General features: G+C 54.2%; 1 protein-coding gene across 1 annotated transcript; it reads left to right on the forward strand.

Annotated features, from left to right (window-relative positions):
* The first annotated feature begins 3,784 nt into the window (after positions 1-3,784).
* On the forward strand, positions 3,785-10,739 carry CDCP2 (CUB domain containing protein 2). Its single transcript, XM_075711490.1, has 6 exons — positions 3,785-3,860; positions 5,653-6,000; positions 6,082-6,426; positions 6,920-7,273; positions 10,043-10,221; positions 10,425-10,739. The coding sequence occupies exons 1-6, from the start codon at positions 3,785-3,787 to the stop codon at positions 10,737-10,739; spliced, it is 1,617 nt and encodes a 538-aa protein (XP_075567605.1).
* The last annotated feature ends 13,175 nt before the right edge of the window (positions 10,740-23,914 follow it).

Below are 23,914 nucleotides of genomic sequence, written 5' to 3' on the forward strand. Positions count from 1 at the left end.
ACAGGAAAGCCGTCTTCGTAACCCAAAATAGGGTTCTGGCTTTTAATGTGGAGAGATCCAGGGAAGTTGTCCATGGTAGGTCCAAAGCAAGGTCTCAACTCCCATCCAAACCATGCTTCAGCCACCATAAGCCACTGATGTAGCGAACATGCTTCTGCACAGCGTAGGGCTGATAAAATAAGGAGCTGCGTTCTCTGGTCGCTCTCCCTACTTTGGCATTAGCTAGGAACACAGAGAAAATATTATCCTCAGATATTACATGCTCTGAAAACCTTGCATACCTCTTGCTTTAAATATTCTGCCTTTTTGAGGTTTTGCTAAATACCCACCCAGCCTTTTTGCAAAGGCCTGAGGTAAAACTTCGTGCTTGCTTCAGGAAAGCGACAACTTTCTGCGTGAAAGCTGGGACTGTTCCTTTAAATGCAACCCCAATATGTCTGGGTATTTCAGCACATATGGGCCACGATGGTTAAACCTTACCCAGCTGGTCTGGCCGTTCTGCTGCGAAGCCTCCCGTCTTTGTTCGTGGCTAAAAGGGAGGGTGGTGAGAGACAGAGCAAGCTGTGAGTGCTGCGGGTTGCAATCCTGCAAAGGCAGGCTGCAGGCAGAGCGGGAGGAGGTGATGCATGCGGAGCCGGCAGCCCGGCTTGCCGCACCGGAGGGGACGAGGTCTTTGCGAGACATTTTCCGTGGGGGAGATGATGTCCTTGGAAGTATGAACTCGAAGGAGCCTTTGACCCACCCGTGGGTGCACTGTTCTCTATTTTCTGCCCTTCTCTCCCTTCCCCCTGCTGCCTTTTGTCATTTCTCAGGGTGGCTCTCACACGAGTCCCCTCTTCCCCAAGGGGACAGCCCCTTTCAGAGGCTTTGCTCCTGCAAAGGCAGCGATGTGGAATGGAAAGGCTGTCGGGCAGGATTTTCCCTGCCGAGGGAAGATGAGAGGTTTCCTTCCCTTTGAAGGCCCGGGAACTACCCTGCCGTGGCAGTTTTGTAGGGAAATGGTGGCAATGCTGTCGATTATCGGGGGATCTGTGGAGCTGGAGGTGTGCGAGCTCCCTGCAGTGGTGGGTGGCCGCAGCCAGGCCTGGGCAGGGGCTCGCACCCTGCCTCTCCCGTTGGGCAGGGGGGTGCTGGCCGGATGCTCCGGTGCTCTGGCTGTTCCTCTGGGAAGCCCCCACCGCCCGTGCAGCACTGTGCCAGGGAGAGGGGCTTCACTTTGCTTCCTTTCTTCTTCCTGATGTGCAGCTTAAATACCTTCTTAATTTTGTCTCATTATTTCTTGCCTAAATAATTCCCATTTCTCCTGGGGACCGTATTTAAACCTTTGATCTTCTCTGAAGTCTCACAGTCCTGATCACATCCTTTCTATTTAATTGAATCAAATGCCTTTTTGACTCATGATTTATAAATTTGCCCACAGAGGGATAGAGGCAGCCCCAATATGGCACACCTGGAAATCATCCACTGTGTCTCTGGCCAGAGCCAGAGCACCCTGGGCTGATCCAGAGCACCTCTGGCCAGATCTCTGTGCAGAAGGACCTGCCTGGCTCCTCTGCCCGCTCCCTGCTGCATCTCGTCCTCCCCCTGCCTCCCTCCGCCCTCCCGCCTGGCTCTGCCGGCAAGCCGCCTTGCCTGGGCTCAGGCCCAGCCAGGAATGGCCGTCCCCAGGTCAGGAGAGGGTGAATGTGCCAGCGGTTGATGGATGCCGTCTCCTGGGAGGGGGGCACAGCTGCTGTGCTGCACAGCCCCAGCCCCCCGTCTCCTGGGGGTATCGCTGATGCGTGGCACGAAGCGGGACAGCAGAGCGCAGCCGGAGGGATGGAGAAGAGCAGCCGCGCAGGTACCGGTGTCTCGGACACTGACTCCATGCTGGGAGGTGCCTCAGTGCTGAGGCCGGCGGTGGAAGGGGTGGAGGACAGTGGGTGCTGCCAGAGATGGATGCAGTGAGGATGAACGTGTTGCTCCGTCGTGCAGTGATGGAGAAGTTGGGGAGCACGTTGTCCCCGAGCCCGGGGGATCGTGGCAGGGAGGGCTGAGCGCTCCTGGCTGAGCTGGGGCTGTGCTATGGAAATACCCAGGAGCAGCCCCTGCACCACGGGCTGTGATGCCAGACCTCTCCTGCCTCTTTGCTGTGGGTGCTGGCCTTGCATGTGTTGGCGAGGGACAGACAAGGCCCAGGGACAGACCTCCTCTCCAAGCCCATTTAGGGAAGCAGCTAATTAAGCTCTGCATTGTCCCTGAGAGGTCGGTAGGAGATGTGCCAGCGTCGCAGCCATCTCCCAGAGCGGGAGCTTGGGAGCTTTGCGCTGCACCCCAGGACAGGGAGGGCTGCCTTGCATCTCCTCGTGTGAATGAACACTTACTCCTGGTGCTCGTGGGGTGACACAGTGCCTGACGCCCCAGGACAGACACCCTGATATCCCCCGCCTCAGCTGGACTCAGGAAGGAGGGGTCCTGGCTGGAATGCCCCAATGCTCCCACTAGCCTTCGGCACAGCTCCAGAGAGGCCGGGCAGTGGGGAGAGAGCCTGGACAAATATTATTGTTATTATTACCCATAAATATATGCAGGCACTTAACAACCTTGGCGTGGAGCATTTCCTGGGGATTAATGACCAGTTGGCGTTAATGGTCCTTAGCTGCACCTCGGGCCATCAGCTCCTCCCAGCCCATCATTAATCCACAGGAAAAGTCTCAGGCATCGATCCTCATTGCTTAATTAATAAATGCAACTTGTCTCCCTGCCTGAGATTTACAGATATGCGCTGCTTCTTTCCCTGCTGCTTTGAAGGTGACTTTTTTAGCACAGGTCCCTCGTGCTGGGAGGCCCTCCTGGGTTTTTGTTTCCTGGCATTCATCTGGGTGTGGGTCATGGCAGCAGGAAAGTCTTTTCTCTCCTGGGCAGGAGGGAAGGAACTGAAATGCTGCTGGGTTTGAGGTTTCTCCAGCTAACGTGGCACAGCACGAAGAGCACACCTTTCCCGCTGAACACAAAGGCTTGATTACTTTCAGCCGAGTGCATCCAAGAGCCTGGGCAAGAAGGAGCATGAGCCAGCATGGAAGAACATTGGTAATTCTCCAAGACCTTAGCAGGTTCTATAATAATCTATGGGTTTTGCCCGTGAGTCACAATTCATCTCTAATCTTCCTCGGGGGAGGTGGGATTTACTATCTTTAGTGCTCGTGAACTGCCACTTTCCTGGGCTGAGCATCCTGCTGAGCCTGGGCACTCGCTGCAGGGATGCTGACCTGGCAGCCGGTGTGGAGACGTGGCTGTGTTTAAGTCCCATTCCCTGTTTCTCCAGCCTTTGCCACTGGTTGGCTTTGTGCAGTGGGTGCCGCAGTATAAATCACGTTAATTCCTGAGGTGCTTTTCCGCGGTAAGTCTGAAATTCCCATTTTGGTTCGCTGGCTTGCCTGGCGAACTAAATTATTTTCATAGCCCCTTAAGGGCATATTGTCAGCCCAGACTTACTGCCGTTATACACCATATCTGAAACATTAATATCTCTTCTAAATACAGTGTATTGACAAGGTATCTGGTATAGTGTAAATCCTTGGGACATTTGATCCAGATCATTAAAACTGAGTGAAGGAAGGGAGGAATAGATCAAGTTACCTTGCCGCTCCTAATTCAAACAAGCGATGAATTATTCATTCTGCTATTAATTCTACAGTCCTCCCGCTTTTTATTTATTTTGCTTTATTTTTTTTTTTTCCCTCCCAGATAGACAGCTCCAAAAGGATGCTCGGGCACCGGTGAGGGAAGATTTGCCTGCCAGAGGATGGGGTACATGGGGGCAGGCTGCTTGGCAGTGCTGGCTGTGCTGTGCGGGGCTCTCGCGGATGCTCCCAGCAGAGGTAAGAGCCTGGTCCCAGCTCCCAGTGGGGACCGTGGGGCCGATGGGCATCCATGGTCCCCGGGGAGGAGAGGAGTGTTTGCAGGTGCTGCAGTGGCTCTGGGGTGCAAGCACGTCCCAGCTCTCAGCCTTGGCTCAGGCCAGGGCCCCCCCAGCTAGGCCTGGGGAAAGAAGCTGGGATCTGCAGTCGCTGTGCATGGCAGCAAGTGCAGGACACTGCCACACGCTTGAGTTTCTGCTCCATGCTTATTTTACTGGAGACTGCAGGTAAGGGTTGTCCTGTTGTGGTGTCCAGGTGCTTTGCTGAAACCTTTGTTAACTTCTGGAGTTACACATGCCTATATAAATATACATATACACACGCACACATATATATATGTGTGAATGTACGTATGCATGTGTATGTTGCTGTGCATGTAATAAACCCCTCACCTTACCTGGATAAAAGGCCTCCCAGGACGCAGGGCAGGGGTTAGCAGACAACACAGTAATTTGAGGGGCAGGGTGGGCCAGGTCAGCCCAGTAACTTGGCTAACTAGCGATACCCCTCCTCGAAAACAGCAGGGCCTTTCTCACAAAAGGACTGCATCAGAAATCAAAACCCATACTGGCCCCAGTGCAGGTGCTCCTGAGGGGCAAGCGGTTGCCCTGCTGCCTGGTGCTGCCTGCTCACCCCCCTGCCTGCACCCACCTGGGCTTCCCAGAGCACCTCAAGGCACCCAACCCTTAATCCGTCAATCTGCCTGCCCCATGGCTCCTTGCCCCTCCTGCAGGCTCCCCTCTTGATTATTTCCTTCAATAACATTATTCCTTTAGTATCAGCCCCATATTACTTTATTGCCTATCTCCAGTCATTAGTAAGGTGATTGTAGATCTGGCCAGCTTTGCGGCTTGTGCCAACACACACGCACGTACACACACCTCCCTTACCCATTTGCCGTGGTGCTGCATCACACACATCCGCAGGACCCCCCCCACCCTTCGCCGGGAGGTCACCACACCAGCGAGCGTGATGAAAAGCAGTGCGCACTGGCTGACTATTGATTTGCAATATACTTGGCCCAGATTGATGGCAGCGAGTGCCCAGCCTTGCTTGGGAACCCGCACATGTCTCCCGGGGGCTACACAGGGTCTGCATCCCTCCCAGACATGATGTATGTGCCCGCTATATCAGCCTCCTCACCCCAAGCCTAATCAGACCCAGGGGCAGGTGGCAGCTGCCCCCCCCTCTGCCTTATTTTATAATAACCGTGTCTCGGTATAAAGATTTCATTAGAAAATCGATCCCTACATGCATAACTCATTGTTAAGTGCATCGAGCCCTTCACCCCTGTTTCTCCCAGCTTGAATTCACCAATACTACCATTATATGGAGGGAGCATCAGCAGCAGGAGGCACAAAGCTGAAGGGCTGGGCAGCCAGGGCACCGGCGAGGCTGGAACCACTGAATGATTAAAACTCACTGCCTACTTTCTTTTTCCCAGCAAGAAATGGATGGGGATGCCGTGCCGCGTCACTGGCAGGACAAGCTCGCGGGCATGGCCGAGCCCTGCTGCAGCCACACCACGGGGCAGCACAGGGACAGCAGAGAAGGGGGCTACATGGAGGGGTCAAAGGTGATGGGGGGCACACATGTCCTGCGGGGAGGAGTGGCCGAGCCCAGTGGGGGTCTGCAGGGTGCTGGTGTTTCAGTAGTGTCAGTGGTGGGATGGAGCCAGTGCTGTGCACCCCGTCTCCATCCTTTTAGGCTTCCCCTGGGAGGGGAACATCACATCCACCTCTGTGTCCCCCAGGCATCAAATGTGGGGGGGTGCTCTCAGCATCCTCTGGCAATTTCTCCAGCCCCAACTTCCCAGGGCCATACCCCTATGAGACAGAGTGCACGTGGCTGATCGTGGTGGCCGAGGGCTCCTCCGTCCTGCTCTCCTTCAGCCACTTTGAGCTGGAGTACCACGCCACCTGCGCCTACGACTACCTCCAGGTCTACAACGGGGCTGCCCGGGACCGGGGCAACCTCCTGGGCACCTTCTGCGGCCGCAGCCCCCCGCCACCCTTTGCCTCTGCCTGGCACGTCATGGCTGTTGTCTTCCGCTCCGACCGCCACGTGGCCAAGCGCGGCTTTGCCGCTGCCTACCACAAAGGTAGTGGGGAGGGATGGTGGTGCCAGGGCATCCATCTGTCTGTCCTCCCCCACCATCCTCATCATCTGTGCCTCCCTGCAGATGCCTGCGGCGGGCAGCTGACGGGGCTGTCCGGGGAGATCACCAGCCCCCGCTACCCCGAGAGCTACCCCAACGACGCCGAGTGCCGCTGGAGCATTGGGGGAGCTGCCACTGGCGGCCCCCTCACCCTGGTGTTCGCCGACTTCCAGGTGGAGGGGGGCCAGGGCTGTGGCTTTGACTACGTGGCCCTTTTCGATGGCCCCACCACTGCTGCCCCCTGCCTGGGACGCTACTGCGGCAGCGCCCGCCCGCCCCGCACCACCTCCTCTGCCCCGCACCTCCTTGTCCTCTTCAAGTCAGACTTCAACATCGGTGGCAGGGGCTTCAAGGCCCATTTCTACTCGGGTGCGGGGTGTCTTGGGGTGGTGGGGCGGTGGGAAGGACGTGGGGATGGGTCCCTGGGGGGGTGGTGGTGATGCTCTCCCTCCTGCGGCAGCAAGAGGAGATGACAGTGGAGGGGAACCCTTTGGGGAGAGCTCATGAGATGATGGTGTGAAGTGTAAACCACCACACAATGCAAATGGCATTGTTGTGACTATCCCAGGCCTTGGGTTGTCTGTCTTTTGAGCAAGAGCCACCCTTCTCCCTTGCTCATGCCATTCCCTGGGGATATGGGTTTTCCCCATCTGCTCTTGTAGGACTTTGGCCACCTTGGGCATTGCCATCCCCCAAAACTGATAGGCGTCCATCAGCCAAATGCAAGGCTGGGGAGCAATGAGGTGGAGGGCAGAGCATGCTTCAGCAATAAAACAAGTGATCACTCAGCCACCAGATCATCCACACCCAGGGGGCTTCAGGTTTGCTTTTATTTTTTCCTTTCTCCTTTTTCCCTGAGCAGGCGAGTGCCAGGAGGTGTTCACCACCATCAAAGGGAATTTCTCCAGCCCTCGGTACCCCAACTTCTACCCCAACAACCTCAAGTGCCAGTGGAGCATCCAGCTGCCCCCAGGCTACCGGGTCAAGGTCTTCTTCTTGGACATGGAGCTGGAGGGCCGGAGCAGCCTGACGGGTGGCTGCGACTACGACCACCTGGCCGCCTTCGACGGTGGTGCCGAGAATGGGTCCCTGCTGGGGCAGTGGTGCGGGCGGGAGTCACCGGCACCCGTCACCTCCCGCCACAACCAGCTGCTGCTGGTCCTCCACACCGACCGCAACACGGCCAAGAGGGGCTTCTCCATCACCTATGTGGGAGGTAAGGTCTCACTTGGATGCTCCACAGTGCTTTATTTCCATTGGGACATGCCCGAGACCATGCAATTTCCGGAACGACTGTGCAGGGAAGATACCCGTCTGCAAGAACAGAGCACATGGTTCTTTAGGGATGGGATGGAGAAGACACGGTGGGTGAGCTCCAGCTCTCGCAGAGTGAGAGACGCACATGCTCCACATCGTGTTTAGTATTCAGGAGATGCTTTCCAGCTTCTCCTCCCTGTGTCTCTGCATGCTCCTGCTCCTCTCTCAGGGCATGAAGGAGAGAAAACCCAGGGGGTTTTAGGGGATGAAAGCCCCAGGGGAGATGACCAGCTCAAGCATCACAACCCTGTTCCCGGCTCCCCAGGATGCTCCAGCACTGCCAGCACACAGCTCAGCAGGCAGACTAAACTGTGTGCTCTCCTCCACTGGCAGCAGCACCGGAGGGGCAGGACTCCCGGGTCATGGCGTTCCCAAATCCACCCAGCCAGCCCTGCCTGGCACCTCCCTGCCACTGGCGTGCACCGTGTCCTAGCCGGAGCGTCCACAGTCGGTGGGAGGACCGGTGTATAACCTTCCTCATGTATTTGCCAACCTTTGCACCTCAAAAGCCAGCAAATTTATGGCATTTGTTGTATTTCAAGATAATTACATCTGAGCTGACCTGTGTGTCAGGGATGATTCAGACAGGGGCAGCCTCACTGGCAAGCTGGAGCCAGAGCAGGGCTGCTGGACCAGTGGCGCAGGAGCTGGGGGTGGCTGGCCCTGAGTTTACAAGCTTTTATCCCTCAGCAGCAAAATTGTTCTTCATTTCCAGTGTAGCAGAAGGGATCTGGGGGTATGTGGCTCTAGGAGTAAGAGATGGGATGGAGCTTTGTCCTGAGCTTCTGCAGCCTCTAGAGGGAGAGAGGTTGTACTGGACATCTGGTAGTGTGCACAGCAGGTCTGTCCCTGTCCTTGTCCTGCTTATTTCTTACTGTTTTACAGCAGTGTGCAGGAAGATAAATCTTGGCCTCACTGTGTCTGGTCATGGAGAAACCCCATTCCCAATGGAGGAGCTTGCAGACAGATAGATGGGATGCTAGCTGAAGAGTGGGGGGAAGCCCCATCACGGAGGGGGACGTGACTTCTCCCAGCTGCCCGAGGCTCCTGCATCCCCCAGTACACGCTGCCGGATGCTGTTGGGGGAGGACAAAAGCTTGGACATGAAACCGAGCCTCTCTCCGTAAAGCTAAGGCTGCCTGCTATGTTTGCCTGGCGATTCGGGCATCTGCTTGCAATTAGCAGCCTGCGTGGCACATGCAACCGCCAGCGCTCTGCCAGGAGAGCGGCTGCTCTTACTGGGAAGCACCGGCCTCTCCCTGCCTCTGGCTTCCTCAGGAGCCCTCAGTGGCAAAGGGGCATCTCAGCCTCCACATCCACAGCTCTTGAGCCATGCAGATATATTCCTTTCAAGCCCACAAAAGGGCATGACTTGGGCTGGGCGTGTATGATTTACGGCCATTTGAACGAAAGCCTTCACGCCAGGAGAGAGGATCCATTTTCTCCTCCTCCTCCTCTTGATCTAATGCACTTTAGTTATTTGGTAAATCTTCTAATGGTTTTATAATGCACTAAGTGAAGCAAAGTGACACTATTTTTTCGTATTGATTTTATTGTGTCTTACCAGTTTCATAAGGCCAAGATTCAGAGGGAGCTGGAATAATTCAATAATTCATACTGCCCAAGTGGTTGGTTCAAGCTGAGCGAGGATTGACTTTAAAGAGGGGGGCATTTTTCTCCCTGCTCCTTTCCCTTGTGTGGATGCTTTCTGTGCCAGAGAGAGAGTGATGGAGAGGGGCTGGGTTCCCCATTGCCCTGCTCCTCTTCTTGGCATCATGGGCAGCTCAATAGCAGCTCCTTCAGTGCACTGTTCACCAGCCTCCCATCAAAAATAACATTCTGGGGGAGGTGGGGGGCTGATGATGCTTGGACAGGACCTGGGCTGGGCCATCCCCCAGGAGGATGCCCTGGGGCTGGGTACCCAGCTCACTCTCCCCCCAGGGACCATATGGCAGCCATGCAGCTGCATCACTCTGGGGCAGGCAGGTGTGGGGGTCTCCCTGAGATACATCTCCTCTGTTTCGTCGCTGTAGGAGTGTCTCTTGCAGGGGTGTCATAGTGTGCAGGGGAGCTCTGTGCCCATGGCAAGCCACCAGCAAAGCTCTCATGGTCTAATCCCAGGCAGCAACTCAAATGTTTTGCTGGCTTTGCAATGATGGAGAGCTGCTGCTCTCACAGGGTACATCCTTCCTTGCTTATGGCAGTGACAGCATGACGGTGTTGCCTGTAATGGCACTCGGGTGTCACTCGGAGAGCTGGGAAGGAGGATGAGGCTCGAGAAGGTTGTTGGTGGTGTCTTTCCCCAGGGCAGAAAGCAGGGCAGTGCCTGGGAGCCAACCGTGTCTGACCTTGGCACGGGGCAGGGCTAAAATATTGATCTATAAAATAATGCTTTCTGCATTTTGGGTGTAGCTCTTTTTTGCCTGAAAACTCATCTCATCACGTGAGTCTTGCAGCAGCAAGCCCAGGTACTGTGAGATGCATGGCAAACTCACAAGGCTGATGTCCCTGCTACTCCTGCTGCCATCAGTCACCTGCTTTGTGTGTGATGGGGACAGCAAGCTTTGAAAATGGCTGTGGCTCTGCACTGAGCTACTGCAGTCACTGCTGCCTGGGGAAACCCCCTTCTGACGAACCTTCACGTGTACCTTGTTTTCTGCCCTGACAGTTGTGCCCATGAACGTCAGCTGCACCCGGACGGACTTCCACATCCAGATCCCTGTGCAGTCCCTGGCCCAGCTGGAGAGGAACAGGATTTATTTGGGGACTCCCTCCTGCGCAGCCCAGGTGGTTGGCGGGAACTTTAGAATACACACCCAGTTTGACACATGCGGCACCGAATCCCAGGTAAGCAGTCAGCAAACCTGCGTTTAAAGCAAGCTGAGTAGATGGTTAGCCCCATGCTGGTCGTACCGGCTGCAGAGAGGAGTTCCCAGTCCTTCTCCCATCTTCCCAGTAGATGCTGGTCTGATTCGTGGCCAACTGCCCTCCAAACCCCTGTCAAAACAAGCTGCACAAAGCCCTGACAAGCCGTGACCCTTGTCTTGCAGAAACGCAACAACACTTCTGTCATCGTCAGCACCCTCTACATCAATTTTTCAGCGGGCGACCAGGAGGACATCCACCAGTATGAGGTGCAGTGTGAGCCGAAGAGGAAGGAAGCCTCGGTGACCCTCATTGCTGGCCCTGACCCATCCAGGCTCAGCCAGGCAGAAAACCTGGTAGATGCCCAACAGTGGGATGAGGGAGCGATGGACATCCACGAAATCAAGAGCCAGGACACCAGCGACATGGTCTTCATCAGCATCTGTGTCCTGGCTGGGCTCCTCATGGTCATCGCAGTGGTGGGGCTAGTGCTTCTGTAGGATGCTGCTCCCCAAACCTGTGATGCCAGCCCTGCTCAGGGTGGAAACGCCCTAAAAACTGACCCTCACCCCAGGTTGAGCACTAACACAGCTGCTCAAATGGAGACACAGCTCCCAGGCCCTGAAACAGAGCCTGAACCCAACCTCCACCTCCTCCCAGAGCCTGAAAAATCTGGGCAATAGGCAGCCATTTCCCTTTGCAATTTGTTTTCCTCTGTCTCAATCTGTCCATTTGGCTCGGGAATGCAATTCTTGTGCTTCCTAACTCTTCCCGCACCTGCTTCAATTTGTTTTCCCTCTGGTGCTGCTGCTTGCAGGAAAGTAACGTTGTTTGCCGATGGCTGCATATCATCCTGTCAATTATTTCTAACTGAATTCTTGAAGGTACAAACCATCCCCAAATATAGCGATATTCCCAACAAATATTTCCCATGCTCCTGCCCATGCTCGGAGGGGTACCACAGAGCTGTGTTATAGGCATCTCCACTTGGCAAGTATAGATATAGCTCACATAGATGCTTCCAGGCAGTGTTTCTGGATGTCTGCAGGCGATGTGATGAGACGAGACGCATTTGCCAGCTGCCATGGAGCATCTTGTTTGATCTTCGCATGTCGTCTAACCCACCTGTTGCTCGCAGGACTCACCTGAATGCTTCAGCCACCAGCAGCTGGAGAGAAGGAGAATGATCTCTCTTCTCTGTGTTTTCCTCCTTTCCAGCATGCCCAGGTGTCCACCGCTGTGAGCTCCATACCGGTGTCGCTCTTGGAGTCTGAAACCATGGGCACGGAGGCTTCAGTAACCTTTTAAAGATGGCCTCAGCAGGAGGGGCTGGCTCCTCACGGACTGACAAGTTTTTTGCTGCCAACCTCAGTGACACCAGACCTCCACCCTTGGTCCTTGCAGAAGGTGAGCTCAGCAGCCGAGATCATGAAAATAAGAGTTCTGTGGTCACCTGCACATCCAGAAAATGGGTTCTCTCCCCAAGAGCCCTGATGCTACTGACTGCTGGATGGCCAAATAACCCCTGCCTGCCTCTTGTGCCATACCAACGCAAAGAAAATTCCCTTTCAGCATCACACAGGGGGTGGCTATCACAGAGCAGCCTGTGTTTGTCCCAGCATGGGTCCGAGCCAGTGTATGGAGAAGCCAGTGTGAAGTCTCGCTGCAGAAGCAGGGTGTACGCAGCCCTGGGAGCCTGGTTGTAGGCGCCACCCGCCCCAGCCTGTGCAAAACACACCGTGGTGCAGGGAGAGATCTTAAAATGTCCAAATATGGTCATTCAAAGGCAAAAAATTGAAGTTGAGGACAGTGGGTAATCCAGGAGCCCTTTTTTCGGTAGTGCTGCCTCCCAAGGGGAATCCATCCTGAGGGGGTACCAGCTATTCCTGTGACAGCATCGCACCACAGAGCAAACCCCTCTTGCTGCTGAATCCACCCGTGGGATTTTTAGCAGGGGCCCAACAGGACAGTCCCATAAGTGAAAGGCATTCCTGACCGATGTCCTGCTTCCCACGCCTGCTGGGACAGGTCTGTACCTGCTGCTGAGCATCAGAGGAAGCAGCAGTAAAGGAAAAGGATGGTGATCAAGCAGCTTTTCCTCCTGGTTTGCACCAGCCTGTGGATGCCTAAGAGGGTGGCTGGGGAGGGAAGAAGGTACAAATCTGCACATGCCTCCTAACGAGGAGCCTTCGTTATCGGAGCCCTGATTGATTCAGTGTTTGTTGGTGCAACACGTCAGCAAATGCAAGATTTCTGAGTGAAATATTTGCCAGCACTGTTAAGCTCCATTAAGGCAACACTTTGAGAGCATGTTGTGTACATAGATGGGAAACAAGGCCAGACCCCCCTGCTGCCTGCAAAGCCTTGCTACCAGTTAATTGCTAGGTATATAACCGTCAGCTTGAGACGATAGTTACAAGATTTGACAACTGAAGAAACTTAAAGATATAATTAACCTTTCTGGCAGCCCAGATTTTGCTGAAACAGGTGAACGCTACAGCCCGCTCATGCCTGGCGGGGAGCCCATAGCACCCAGCAGCATCCAGCCCCTCGCCCACAGGACGGGCATCTCCTCACCCTGCCAGAGCCTCTGGCACTCTGCAGTTTGCAGGAAAAAAGGCTTTTCTGGGTAGCTGGTGGTGGTGCACTCAAATAAGGAGTTGGACCTGGTCCAAGAGTCCAGCAGCAATACAGGTCACTGCTGCACTCGCCCCAGGGAGCGCTTCCAGCTCCTGCTCAGGTGTGAAGCTGCCCGAGCGTCCCCAGATGCAGCGTTCACCTGCACATATCCCTCGAGATGCAGGACTGGTGCTGTGGGAGCAGCTCCATTCCCCCAAGCCAAGGGGCTCCCCAGCACTCCCGGCCCCTCAGGGCGTTATCCAGGGGCTTATGGCCAGGGTGATTAACAGGACTTGAAGATGCCATAAGAGCATGGGGCAGAGCGAGGCCATGTAGCCACTCGAGCTGGTCGTCCCCCTCAGAGTGACGAAAGCCTCCCATGCTTGCTGAGCACCAGCCCTCCTTGGCTTCCAGTCATGTTCTGGCATGTCTCAGCCTTTTGTTTTCTCCATTAGGTTTTGGCACCCAGTCTCTCACTGCCCCGCAGGATTTTGTTCACTGATGCGCCCTGTTAAATTGCCTCTTCCCTGATATACAGGGCCTTCCCTTTCTGTTTCAAATCTGACACCCTGGGAAGCTGCTTCTGCAAAAAACCTGGAGGTGTCACAACCAGCGCTGGCCAGAAGTCCTCCGTGCTCTCAAATACCCAACACCACCAAGCGTGAGGACCCCAATTAAAGCCATACTGGCAGTGTGGGGCAAAGGGGACATCATGGGGACAGAGGTAACAGCTGAGTTTGGGGCCCCAACCATCCTCCTGGCTTGGTGCCCAGGATGTGGGAGCACCACCTTTCCTCAGTTATTGCAGGACTGGTTTCCATCCAAAACGGCAACAGCCAAATGGTTCACGACGTGCCTGTGGCTTTGCAAAGCCCCCCTCAGCCCCCTGCGCTGCCCATGATAACCCCCTGTCGTGGTTTAACCCCAGTCGCCAACCAACCACCACACAGCCACTCGCTCACCCTCCTGCCCCGGTGGGATGGGGGAGAGAATTGGACAAAAAAAAGTAAAACCTGTGGGTTGAGATAAAGGCAGTTTAGTAGGACAGCAGAATGAGAGAAAATAATAATAATAATGATAAAAGAATATACAAAACAAGTGATGCACAATGCAATTGCTCACCACCCGCTGACTGGTGCCCAGCCAGTCCCTGAGCCATGATCACTGCCCCCTGGCCAACCCCCCCCAGTTTATGTACTGAGCATGGTGTCATGGTATGGAATAGCCCCTTGGCCAGTTTGGGTCAGCTGTCCTGGCTGTGCCCCCTCCCAGCTTCTTGTGCAGCTGGCAGAGCATGGGAAGCTGAAAAGTCCTTGACTAGCATAAGCAGTACTTAGCAACAACTAAAACATCAGCGTGTTATCAACATTCTTCTCCTACTAAATCCAAAACACAGCACTATGCCAGCTACTAGGAAAAAAATTAACTCTATCCCAGCCGAAACCAGAACACCCCCTCTGGATTTCCAGCCCAAACCTGCTCCTGGCCGGTTTATCCCGCTTGCTTCTGCACCCCCTACTCCCCAAATCGCCCAATAGCTTCCCCAGCTCCTTCCCCCCACCGTGTCTGGGTGCCCCCTTCCCCAGCACCCTTTTCCCAGGGGCTGGTGGCAGCTCAGGAACATGATGCTGCTGGCCGAGATATGGTCCCAGGGCAGGACAGCCCCAGCATCCCACACCAGTGCACAGAGAGACCTGGCAGAGCCGATGGCACATCCCCATCCCTGTCCCCATCACCCCGGGGACAAAAACCCCTTGTAGCTGTCACCCTCCTGGCTTCAGATGACCTTCCCCATCAATGGGGCTCTGTGCACAGGGCGCTTCGTGCTCGCCCAGCTCCCAGGTGTGACGGGGAGTGGCTGTGCTCTCCCCTCCAGGGCTGGGGCTCACCAGGCTCTCCCGGAGCCATCCCTTGCCTTTCCCATGCCTGGCCGGCCCCTGCCCGCAGCCAGCCGTGACAGGGACACTCAGCATGGAGGGGGCTTGGGGAAGCTCCGGCTCGTTTGTCACCATGATAAGCGATGCAATGCAAAACAAGCAGGAGCTGCAGAGAGAGCTAATGGAAAAGGGGCAGGAGGAGAAAGGAAAGGTGTAACCAGGGGATGGAGCCTTGCAAATTAATTTTAATAAGAAATATGTGTTCATCTGATCTCCTCCACGCAACCAAAGCTCCCCAGAAGTGGACTGAGTGACACCTCTGTGGCCCGGAGGGTTTTCCTGCCAGCACCCATGCTGCTGCTGAGCATGGCCATGCCATGGACCGGAGCTGGGGTGGCATCCCCAGCAGTTCTCCTTCAACAAACATGTCCGTCCTCCTCCCTGCAAGTGAAGACCCCAGCAGCACTGGAGGTCACATCTGGACAGCTGGGAGGGGAGAAGATCCCCAGTGAGCCGGTGCAAAGTCCCCTGGCTGGGCACTGCCCCAGCTGGGGAGGGAGCCCAGCCAGGGAGGGGGATGGTGCAAGCCCACAGCCTGGAGAGAGGGACTGCCCAGGTCACTTTGTGAAACAAACCCTTTTTCTCATGTAAAAGACACTCAGATGAGCTGCAAACAGTTATCAGGAATCCATCATGAGGGCTCCTTCCCCTCCACCATGCCCGCAGTCCTCACACCCTGGGCCTCAGTTTCCCTTGTTGATGTTTGCCCGGCACTTCCCGAGCAGGCAGGGGGAGCGGCAGGCATAGGTAGCGCTCCCGTTACTCATCTGATTATTTATTTAGAGCTAGATGATTTGATTGCACTGGGCTGAATGCAGCCACTCCATCTCCTGGCTTTGCTTATGGACGTGGAATCATGTCCCTCTGGAGCAGACAAAGGCTTTGCTGTTCTGCGGGAGGGAGAGCCTCTGTTATCTCTCTGCAAGTGCCTGCATGCAAATCTGATGAGGAACGATCATTGAAAATCATAGATCATAGCAAACAGGACTGGAAGAGCCCCCAGGAGATTGGTTGGTTTATTCCTCTCCCTCCCTGGGGGAATGGCTTCTACTGGAGAGGAGCTGGGCTAAAATATCCTAAAAATCCCAGCCATGCTCTCCATGTTTTCTCTATTTACTGGGAAGGTTTTCCTAATGTGTCCCACTGGTGGGATGTGCTGATGGGCGCTGTGCTTTTGTGCTGCTGCACTGGGCAAGTGCAACAGTGGTGGAAGTGCCCCAAAATGGGCACCGCTGCCTGTGCAGGACCCTGCTCCCCCTGCCCGGAGGCCCAGGGCCAGCCCTGGGGCGCTGGGCAGGATGGGGCATCCCACTGGGGCTCCCAACAAGCGCATGGTGTCATGATCCACAACGCAAGGGACTGGCAGCCTCGGAAAATCCCACCTGCACCCAGAGCAAGCCCATTCAGGTGCAGGTGGTCATGCCTTGATGGTCATGAGCAGCCTGGAGGAGCCCCAGGGTGGGAGCGCTCTGCTGAGGATGCAAACCGGACACAGTTCTGCCCAGGCTTGCACAGAGTCTCTCTGATGCCCCCAAAGTTGTGGGCAGGCAGGTAGGGCATCATGGGGCTGGGAGGGAGCGTGGTGCAGGCAGGGTGCCAGCTTGCCTGTACTGGCAGCATTGCTCTCCAGTCCCCCGGAGCCGCCCGGCACAAGGGAGGCGAGAGGCCGAGCAGCACCACAGCTGGGTGAGCTCTGGGGATCGCCTGGAGCTGGGTGACCCCTCGGTGGCCATGCTGGAGCCCCCCAGGGACACTGGGTCTGTCCCTGCAGCTCAGGATAGAGCTTGGGGCTCTCCGGTTGCTTGTGCACGGCTGCCTGTCTGCGCACACCGTCAGGCTGCTGGCGTGGGGAGAGGGATGGGACCCCTCTGGCTACAGCGCTGTAATTAAGGAGTGGGAGCTTGACTTTTCACATGAGCTCAGCACACCAGGTCTGGCCCTGCTCCCGCAGGCAGATGGATGCTGCGGGTCAGGGGCTGCAAACCCAGCCGTGGAGGTCACTGTGCAGGAGCTGGTTGCTTGAGGAGCTTCTCCTTTCCAAAGCTTCAGCTGTGACAGGTAGCTCGGGTCCCTTTCCTTCCAGGAATGCTTTATAGACACCAGGTTTCCACACTTGGAAAAAACAAAGGATGTCCCAATGCTTTCTTAAGCAGAAGCATCGTATGCACCGCTCATTTGAGATTTATGTGGCCTGAGGGGCACAGTGAGGTTCTGCTGACTCACATCTTTCTCTTAAAAAGAAAATAAAATGGCCAGTGTGTTACCTTGGTGGCTGCAGAAAGAAAGAGAAAAGCTTCCTGAGCACCAGCTGGGTGCTCACCCCTTACCAGGCAACTACCCTTTGGTGGTTTATTCTATGTAATACTCAGTAAAGTTTTCTGTGGTGATGCCAGCAGTGCCTGGGGTGGGAAGGGGGGCCAGGGCTGGGGCTGGCCCCGCTGCTGTGGGGTGCGTGCTCTCGCTGCAGGCACCGGCAGTCCCTGAGCTCACGCTGGCCAGGGCACTCCACTCACTCCAGAAGCTGTTCCCCTCCACTTTCGCAGCGAACCGTCAGGATGTAGGTGATGTCTGGCCTCACTTTGCAGATATAGTAGCTGGTCTGCTCCCCCACGTCAGGTTCATGCTGAGAAAGAGGAGTGGAAATGTATTTAAATGACTCTCAAAGCTCTCCTCCAGTGATTTCTTCCCTCTGCACCCATTCCTCTACTCAGAGGGTTCTTTGTGTATTTTCAGTTTTTATACTCAAGTCCCACAGTCTGGGATGGGGGGTGCAGAGAATTGGCATGCTTGTGACACCCAGGGAGCCAGTGCTGGAGCTGAATCCCATGTCTCTGAGCGGTGCTGGTGGCATGCAGCATTGTACTCCCTCCGTGGGCACGAACCCTGCTGCTTTGTTGAATAGTTTGGATTTTTTTCCTTCTTCCTAAACATACCCTGTGGCTGGGAGCGTGCCCTGGGTGGAGGCATCCTCCCCAAAATCCCCCAGCTCCAAAAGCGGTGGTGTGAAGACCTGGGGAGCAGCTGATCGTGGCACCAGCCAGCAGAGAGCTGCTTGCAAGCTCTTTGCTCTCCGTGCAGGACGTGCGCAGGGCAGCTCCGGACCCCGAGGCTGGTACCACTGGCAGCCCCCGTGTGAGTGCTGCCTGGCCAGCCCGAGTCCCATGCTGGGGTGTGGCTGGGGACCACCTAGCCTGGAAGTCCCACTCCAATCCTGCTTTGGCTCTTTACCTTATTTTTCCCTTTCCCCAGGAATGCCAGGAGTGAGGCTGGCTGGGCTCCCCTAATCTATTCCCCAGGTTCAAACCTGCATCCTCTCCTCAAATGGGCCTTTACGGTTAGTTTAATAGTGACTGGCCCTGGGGCACCAGCAAGGACACAGTTTGTGGGCTTGCACTCCCTCGTCTCCCCATGGCCCTTGCTGTCCTGTGCCAGTCAGGGCAAGGAGCCCCCCTGCAGACTGGGACGCAGCAAGGCACTTACTGGTCCCAGTTGCCCAGGATGCCTGGCCATCCTCTGCACCCAGTGGGAGAAGGGAGGCGTAACCAGTTTGGAGCTGGCAGATTTTGCTGGCTGGGGTATGGGTGTGAGCAGCGGCGTTGCCCACCAGGATCACGTCCCTCTCTTTCCCCTGTCCCTGGGATGGGGACAATAACATCTGCAAAAGGGGCAGATGGGGACAGAAACTGCATTGGCCCTCCCAGCAAAACCTGCTGGGTGGGTGCAAGCGCCTCCAGCCCGGGGATCACTGGGCTGCAAAACCAGGACTTGTTTTGGCTTTCCTGAAGGGGGTTATTTGTTTCTAGATCTGGAGGAAGCATCGGTTTGTTCCTACATGGGAGTGTGTAAAAGCAAAAGCACAAGTAGGATTCCAGGTACTTTTCTGCTCTGGCTGAGCCCACGGGTTGAGTAGGTCGGTTTTGCTTGTGTCCAAGTATGTAAAATGGCAAAGGAGCTTTGGAGAGCCGGGATGGGGGAGTGGTAGAAAGCCCTGGAGTTATTTTCTTGAGCTGTGTGGCTTTCAGACCTCGCTCATGGTCTGAAAGAAAGGAGTCTTTCCTTCCCCATCAGTGAGTCACACCCAGCCTTCGGCCATCCAGTCTCCCTACAGCGTCCCTGCACAGACCGACATCCCGTGATGCAGACCAGCGATAAGGGAAATGGGACCCTCCAACCCCTTTGGCCTCAGCCACAAGCAAAGCCCCCCTCCCTAGCAAACCAAAGCCCCCCTCTGCAGGGAAGCAGCTAACCCTGCCTGCTCGGGTGGGCAATGCCAGCCTGCTGCGGGGCATCTCCACCTTGGCGATCCAGGTACCCACTGGAGACCCCAGCCGTGGCAGCACAGATGAGGAGGCAGTAGTCAAGCAGCCCTGACACCTGGGGAAACATAATAGATCAAGCATATGGACAATTAAAAACACAATGATGGCATTTACTGGGAGCCGATTTCCCAGCTTATTTTAAACCCCCTTTCCCGGCCGTCATGGCCCCGGAGACAGTGAGGTCTTCCTCCCCTGCTTGCAGTGGTTTTGGCATGCGGAAGCCGAACCCACTCTGGGATGCATGGGAGAGTTTACAGCTGGATTTTGAGCTTACAGCTATGCCCCTGCAGCAGGTTCAGGGGGTGCAGATTTGACCCTGCCTCCCCTCTCTGGCTGGCTCTGCCCATTGCAGCCCTCCTCTTCCTCCTCCTTCTCCATCCATCCAGGACAGGAATGCAGTGTTTGCAATGATAAATTTTAGCTTAGGCAAAATATTGGCCACAGCAGATATGGTTTTGGCTATATTTTTTTGCCATTGGGGCTGGCTGTGCTGGAGGAACAGTGTTTGTCCATAATAGGAGCACCCTTTATAGGGAGGTAACTGCTTGCTGTATAGTAATATATAATTAGCAAGGATTATCCCATAATCTAGTCTAATTGACAGAGACCATGGATGTTGTTCGGTGGACTGCCAGTAGAAGAATTAGAGCATCATTAATTGCAGTGTAACCCTGGCATGGGCTTTCCTTTTCTGCATCCTGTGGCATGTCAGAATCCCTTCGTGCCTCAGTTTCCCCTCCTGTGAAATGCCAATACATCCACCTGAACGGGGGGAGGAGGGGTGTTTATCCTGCAATATCTGCACCTGTGCAGATGGGTGTTTAGACAAATGCAGGAGGGCTCTCCAGACCTTGTGGTATCCTCCACAACATGATCTCTGCTATGGGAGAACTCACTCATTAGCATTAGAAACATTATAAAAGTGCTGCAGCCATTTAAAGCAGCAAGGGAGATTCAGTGCTTCTGGTGCTGTGCGCTGCATGGAGGAGCAAGGGTTTGCTGGCAGCCAGCCGTGCTGGGGAACTCCCTGATGTGTTTCCCTCGCTCTACCTCTTCTTTTCTGCTTTCCTCCATCCTTCCTCTGCTCCAGCCCCCAATTTCTGCTCCATCTTATGCTCTGCCTCGTGGTGTGCTAACATACCCGGGGAGGAGAGTTCCTGGAGCCTACTTCAAATGATCAGGGCCCCAAAAGTCATCTGTGGCTGCTCCTTGCCTTAACATCTCTTAATCCAGGGCCAGCCTAACAAACCCTTCATATTACAGGTCTGCCAGAGAAGAAAATGAGATCTAAAAGTTTGGGTTCTTTGTGGAGAAACCTTTGAAGAGCCTCTTAAAAGATGAAAAATGGTGACCCGCTGCGCACTCTCTTTTCTGAAGGACAGGGAGGGTCTTGTCTACTCCTGTCTTCTTTCGCCCAAGTAATTTGCAGCAGGACAAAGCTCTCCTTAACCGTGCCTGCTGATGGGGAACGGAGCAAGCTGTCGCCTGGTGCCTTCCCAAACTTGCTCTTCAGAAGCCAGGGTCAGAATTCAGCTCTGGCAGGGGTGAACTCCCGCTCCATCCCTCCTGGTGCTGCCCTGAGCCCACCCTGTATTCCCCAGGCACCAGCAGCACAGGCAGGGGAGGAGAGCAGGAGATGTCACTCACCTCCAGAAGGTGCTTCCCTCCTCTCTTTGCTGGGTGCAGCAGGTCTCTATAGGTCTGTCGGCTTTACGCACTCTTTCACTGAAAGAAATCCGTGGGCTGGGCTTAATCTGGTTAAAAAAGGGAAAAAAGAACCTTTTCTCCAGATTGGGTGTCTTCTTGATTTAATGTTTCCCCTGTAAAAAGGGAACCAGCTATTTCAAAGGCGCCATGCCAGAGAAACCTAGCACAAGGGAGCCACCGCTCAGACCTTTCATCCTCCCTTTTAATCTAAAAGGGTTTCCCCAGCGTGAAGACAGGAGCTTGTGGAGAGTCCCTGCCTTTGTAATGTGTCTTCCTAGTACCCTGTGGCTGGTCTGCACTGCACAGCGGCTGCCAAGTAAAACCAGAGGAGAAAGAGCAGAATTTAGGAGAAATGCATGCCTGGACCAGTGAGGCCAAACTCTAGGATGCATGAGGGGCCTCTTTTTCCCCCAGACCGATGTGTAACCCATGTGATGGGGAACCCAAGCTGGTGAGGGTCCTGCAGGACCCCCTGTGAGTGGGTTTGCCACAGGCGAACTATAGCAGATCAGAAGTTTCAGAGCCAGGCCATCCTTAGGAGTGATGCACTCCATAGGGTTCAGGTGCCTGTGCCCTTCCAGACCTTCTGTTTCAAGGGATTTCCAGAGGTCACACGGACTACAGCTAGTGCAGAACGGCTCACAGTGCCAGGAACCGGCCATCCCTGGCCTCCTGCTTTATCCACGAGCCGCACAGCTCCGGCCTCCCCGCTGGCTGCACTGGCCAAGGGAGGGAAGGAAGAATGGGCTGCATTTGGCTTTAGCTGGAGGAGTAGCAAACTGCTTCCTAGGCATGTGACTAGGCATAAATAAATGCAGTTGTGTAGGTGAGATTGCTCCAAGGGGGGAATCTGGTCTTTATAGCATAATTAAAAACTTTGATTACTTTCAGGTATCGAGTACCCTGTTGTCACATTCAGCATCGTTCTTTGGGAAAATGAAGCCCTATTTTGGCCTATTGCTTTTTTGTCTCTATTTTTATCTTCCTTCCCCACCTTCCTTTCTGCTTTTGTCCTTAAACCATTCCCTTGTTCTTGGCATTTCATCCTGTGCTGCAGGTCTCAAGTTCAACCCTCGGGGATCTTTTCAAGTTCCTCCAGACAGTTTTATGCAAAGCTGAGCCTGTGAATCTTCAGCCCAAATGATACTGCCACCTTGAACATCAAGTTGCAAGAGCTGGACCCAGAGCTATACGCTTAGGTCCCTTCAAAAACAGGTTGGGCAAAAATATTAGCCATAAAATAGAGGAAATTCATAGTAGAGTTTTCTTCTGGTGTGCAGTAACTCTGCGTCCCTGAAATTAATTCCCAAAAGAAAAATATTTGGCATGTATTGAGAATGAAGTTAAAAAAAAAAATCTCTGCAATGTGTACCTTAAAAAGCTGAAGGTATCCAAAGTAGGTCAAACAAACAAAAACCTCTCTTCCCTGAAGGCTGCTCTGAAAAGGAAGGCGTCAGGGACTAGGAGCGGGCATGGGAAAAGTCACCTGGAAGAGATGGGCCTGGCAGAGCTTTGCTTATATCCTAAAACAGAGCCTGACGGCACAGGACAGACTGAGCTTGTTGCTTGTGTGGAGCAGAAGAGCTCACAGGCACCTCTAAGTTCTTCCATGCTGTCTGTGAACTTGGGGAGGCACTGGCTGTCCCACACTAACCCCAGGTGATGTTTGGACAGCCTGTAAGATTACAGCAAATGGATCTCGGACAGGCCTGCTGACAGCGGCTGATATCTCTTTTGGCTTGCACCACTTCAAAAGGGATGCACAAAGGATGAGATGCAGTCAGGTTTTATTTTTGCTTTTTTTCTAAATACACCTTGAGGACAAGGCTGGCATTCCCCACCATCTTCTCATTCCTCCACACACTGCAGACAACACAGGGGTACTCTGGGCCTGGCAGGTCCTTCTTTAAATCTATGTTGCTCTTGCTTTTAAATTTTACAGTGCTGCGTCATGAATGGCATCCCTTCCACAGGCCTGTTTACTAATAAGAGGGGAAAGAATCATCCACATCATTTTCCCCTCTCTCAGTTGGTTTCCAGGGGTAAACTGTAAAAACAAAAGTGGATCTCACCGAGTTGCTGTTTTCAGAGTAGAACTGCCATCGCTACAGAGCAGTTCGCTTTCAGACAGCAATTGTCCTCAGCTGTTACCCGCTGTGCATCGCAACTTGGGTGATTCCTAGACCTGTCTTGCAAACCAATGCACAGCACAGCGTAAACTGTCCGTGTGTTCAGATAAGCCGAAGTTCTCCAACGGTACCTGACCTGAGTGGGAAACTTCTCTGGCCTGGCTTTCATTAGAACCAGAAGTTCCCCATTTTCAGGATTTTTGCTTCTCACACATTACCTAAACAGAAAAAAACCACAACCCAGCACCAGGAACAGAAGGCTGAAATTAAATACTGCAGGTCTTGGCATTACAGCTCTGGAAGCAAAAGCTAGGTTGTTGTCTTGGTTTTGGCTGGGATAGAGTTAATTTTCTTCCTAGTAGCTGGCATAGTGCTGTGTTTTGGATTTAGTAGGAGAAGAATGTTGATAACATGCTGATGTTTTTAGTTGTTGCTGAGTACTGCTTATGCTAGTCAAGGACTTTTCAGCTTCCCACGCTCTGCCAGGTGCACAAGAAGCTGGGAGGGGGCACAGCCAGAATAGTTGATCCAAACTGGCCAAAGAGCTATTCCATACGTCATGCTCAGTATATAAACTGGGGGGGGTTGGCCGGGGAGCAGCGATCGCTGCTCGGGAACTCTCTGGATATCAGTCGGCGGGTGGTGAGCAATTGCATTGTGCATCACTTGCTTTGTATATCATTATTATACTGTTACTATTATCATTACTATTTTACTTTATTTCAATTATTAAACTGTTCTTATCTCAACCCAGGAGTGTTTCTCACTCTTACTCCCCCGATTCTCTCCCCCATCCCATCGGGGTAGGGGGAGTGAGAGAGCAGCTGTGTGGTGCTTAGTTGCTGGCTGGGGCTAAACCACGACAGTTGTTCATTGATCCTGAACCCCTTCCATGACAGTCCAGGATACGTGAATTCAATTATACCTGTGCAGTTTGAAGTTATTTAAGTGGGAAATGGAGCTG

The sequence above is a fragment of the Pelecanus crispus genome, chromosome 5, assembly GCF_030463565.1.
Source record: "Pelecanus crispus isolate bPelCri1 chromosome 5, bPelCri1.pri, whole genome shotgun sequence".
Classification (NCBI taxonomy): Eukaryota; Metazoa; Chordata; class Aves; order Pelecaniformes; family Pelecanidae; genus Pelecanus; species Pelecanus crispus.

Excerpts from the sequence above, each read along its gene's own strand:
- CDCP2 (XM_075711490.1), top strand. The coding sequence starts at position 3,785 with ATGGGGTACATGGGGGCAGGCTGCTTGGCAGTGCTGGCTGTGCTGTGC. Across the intron at positions 3,861-5,652 it reads CGCGGATGCTCCCAGCAGAG|GCATCAAATGTGGGGGGGTG; the intron begins GTAAGAGCCTGG and ends TGTGTCCCCCAG. Across the intron at positions 7,274-10,042 it reads CTCCATCACCTATGTGGGAG|TTGTGCCCATGAACGTCAGC; the intron begins GTAAGGTCTCAC and ends CTGCCCTGACAG.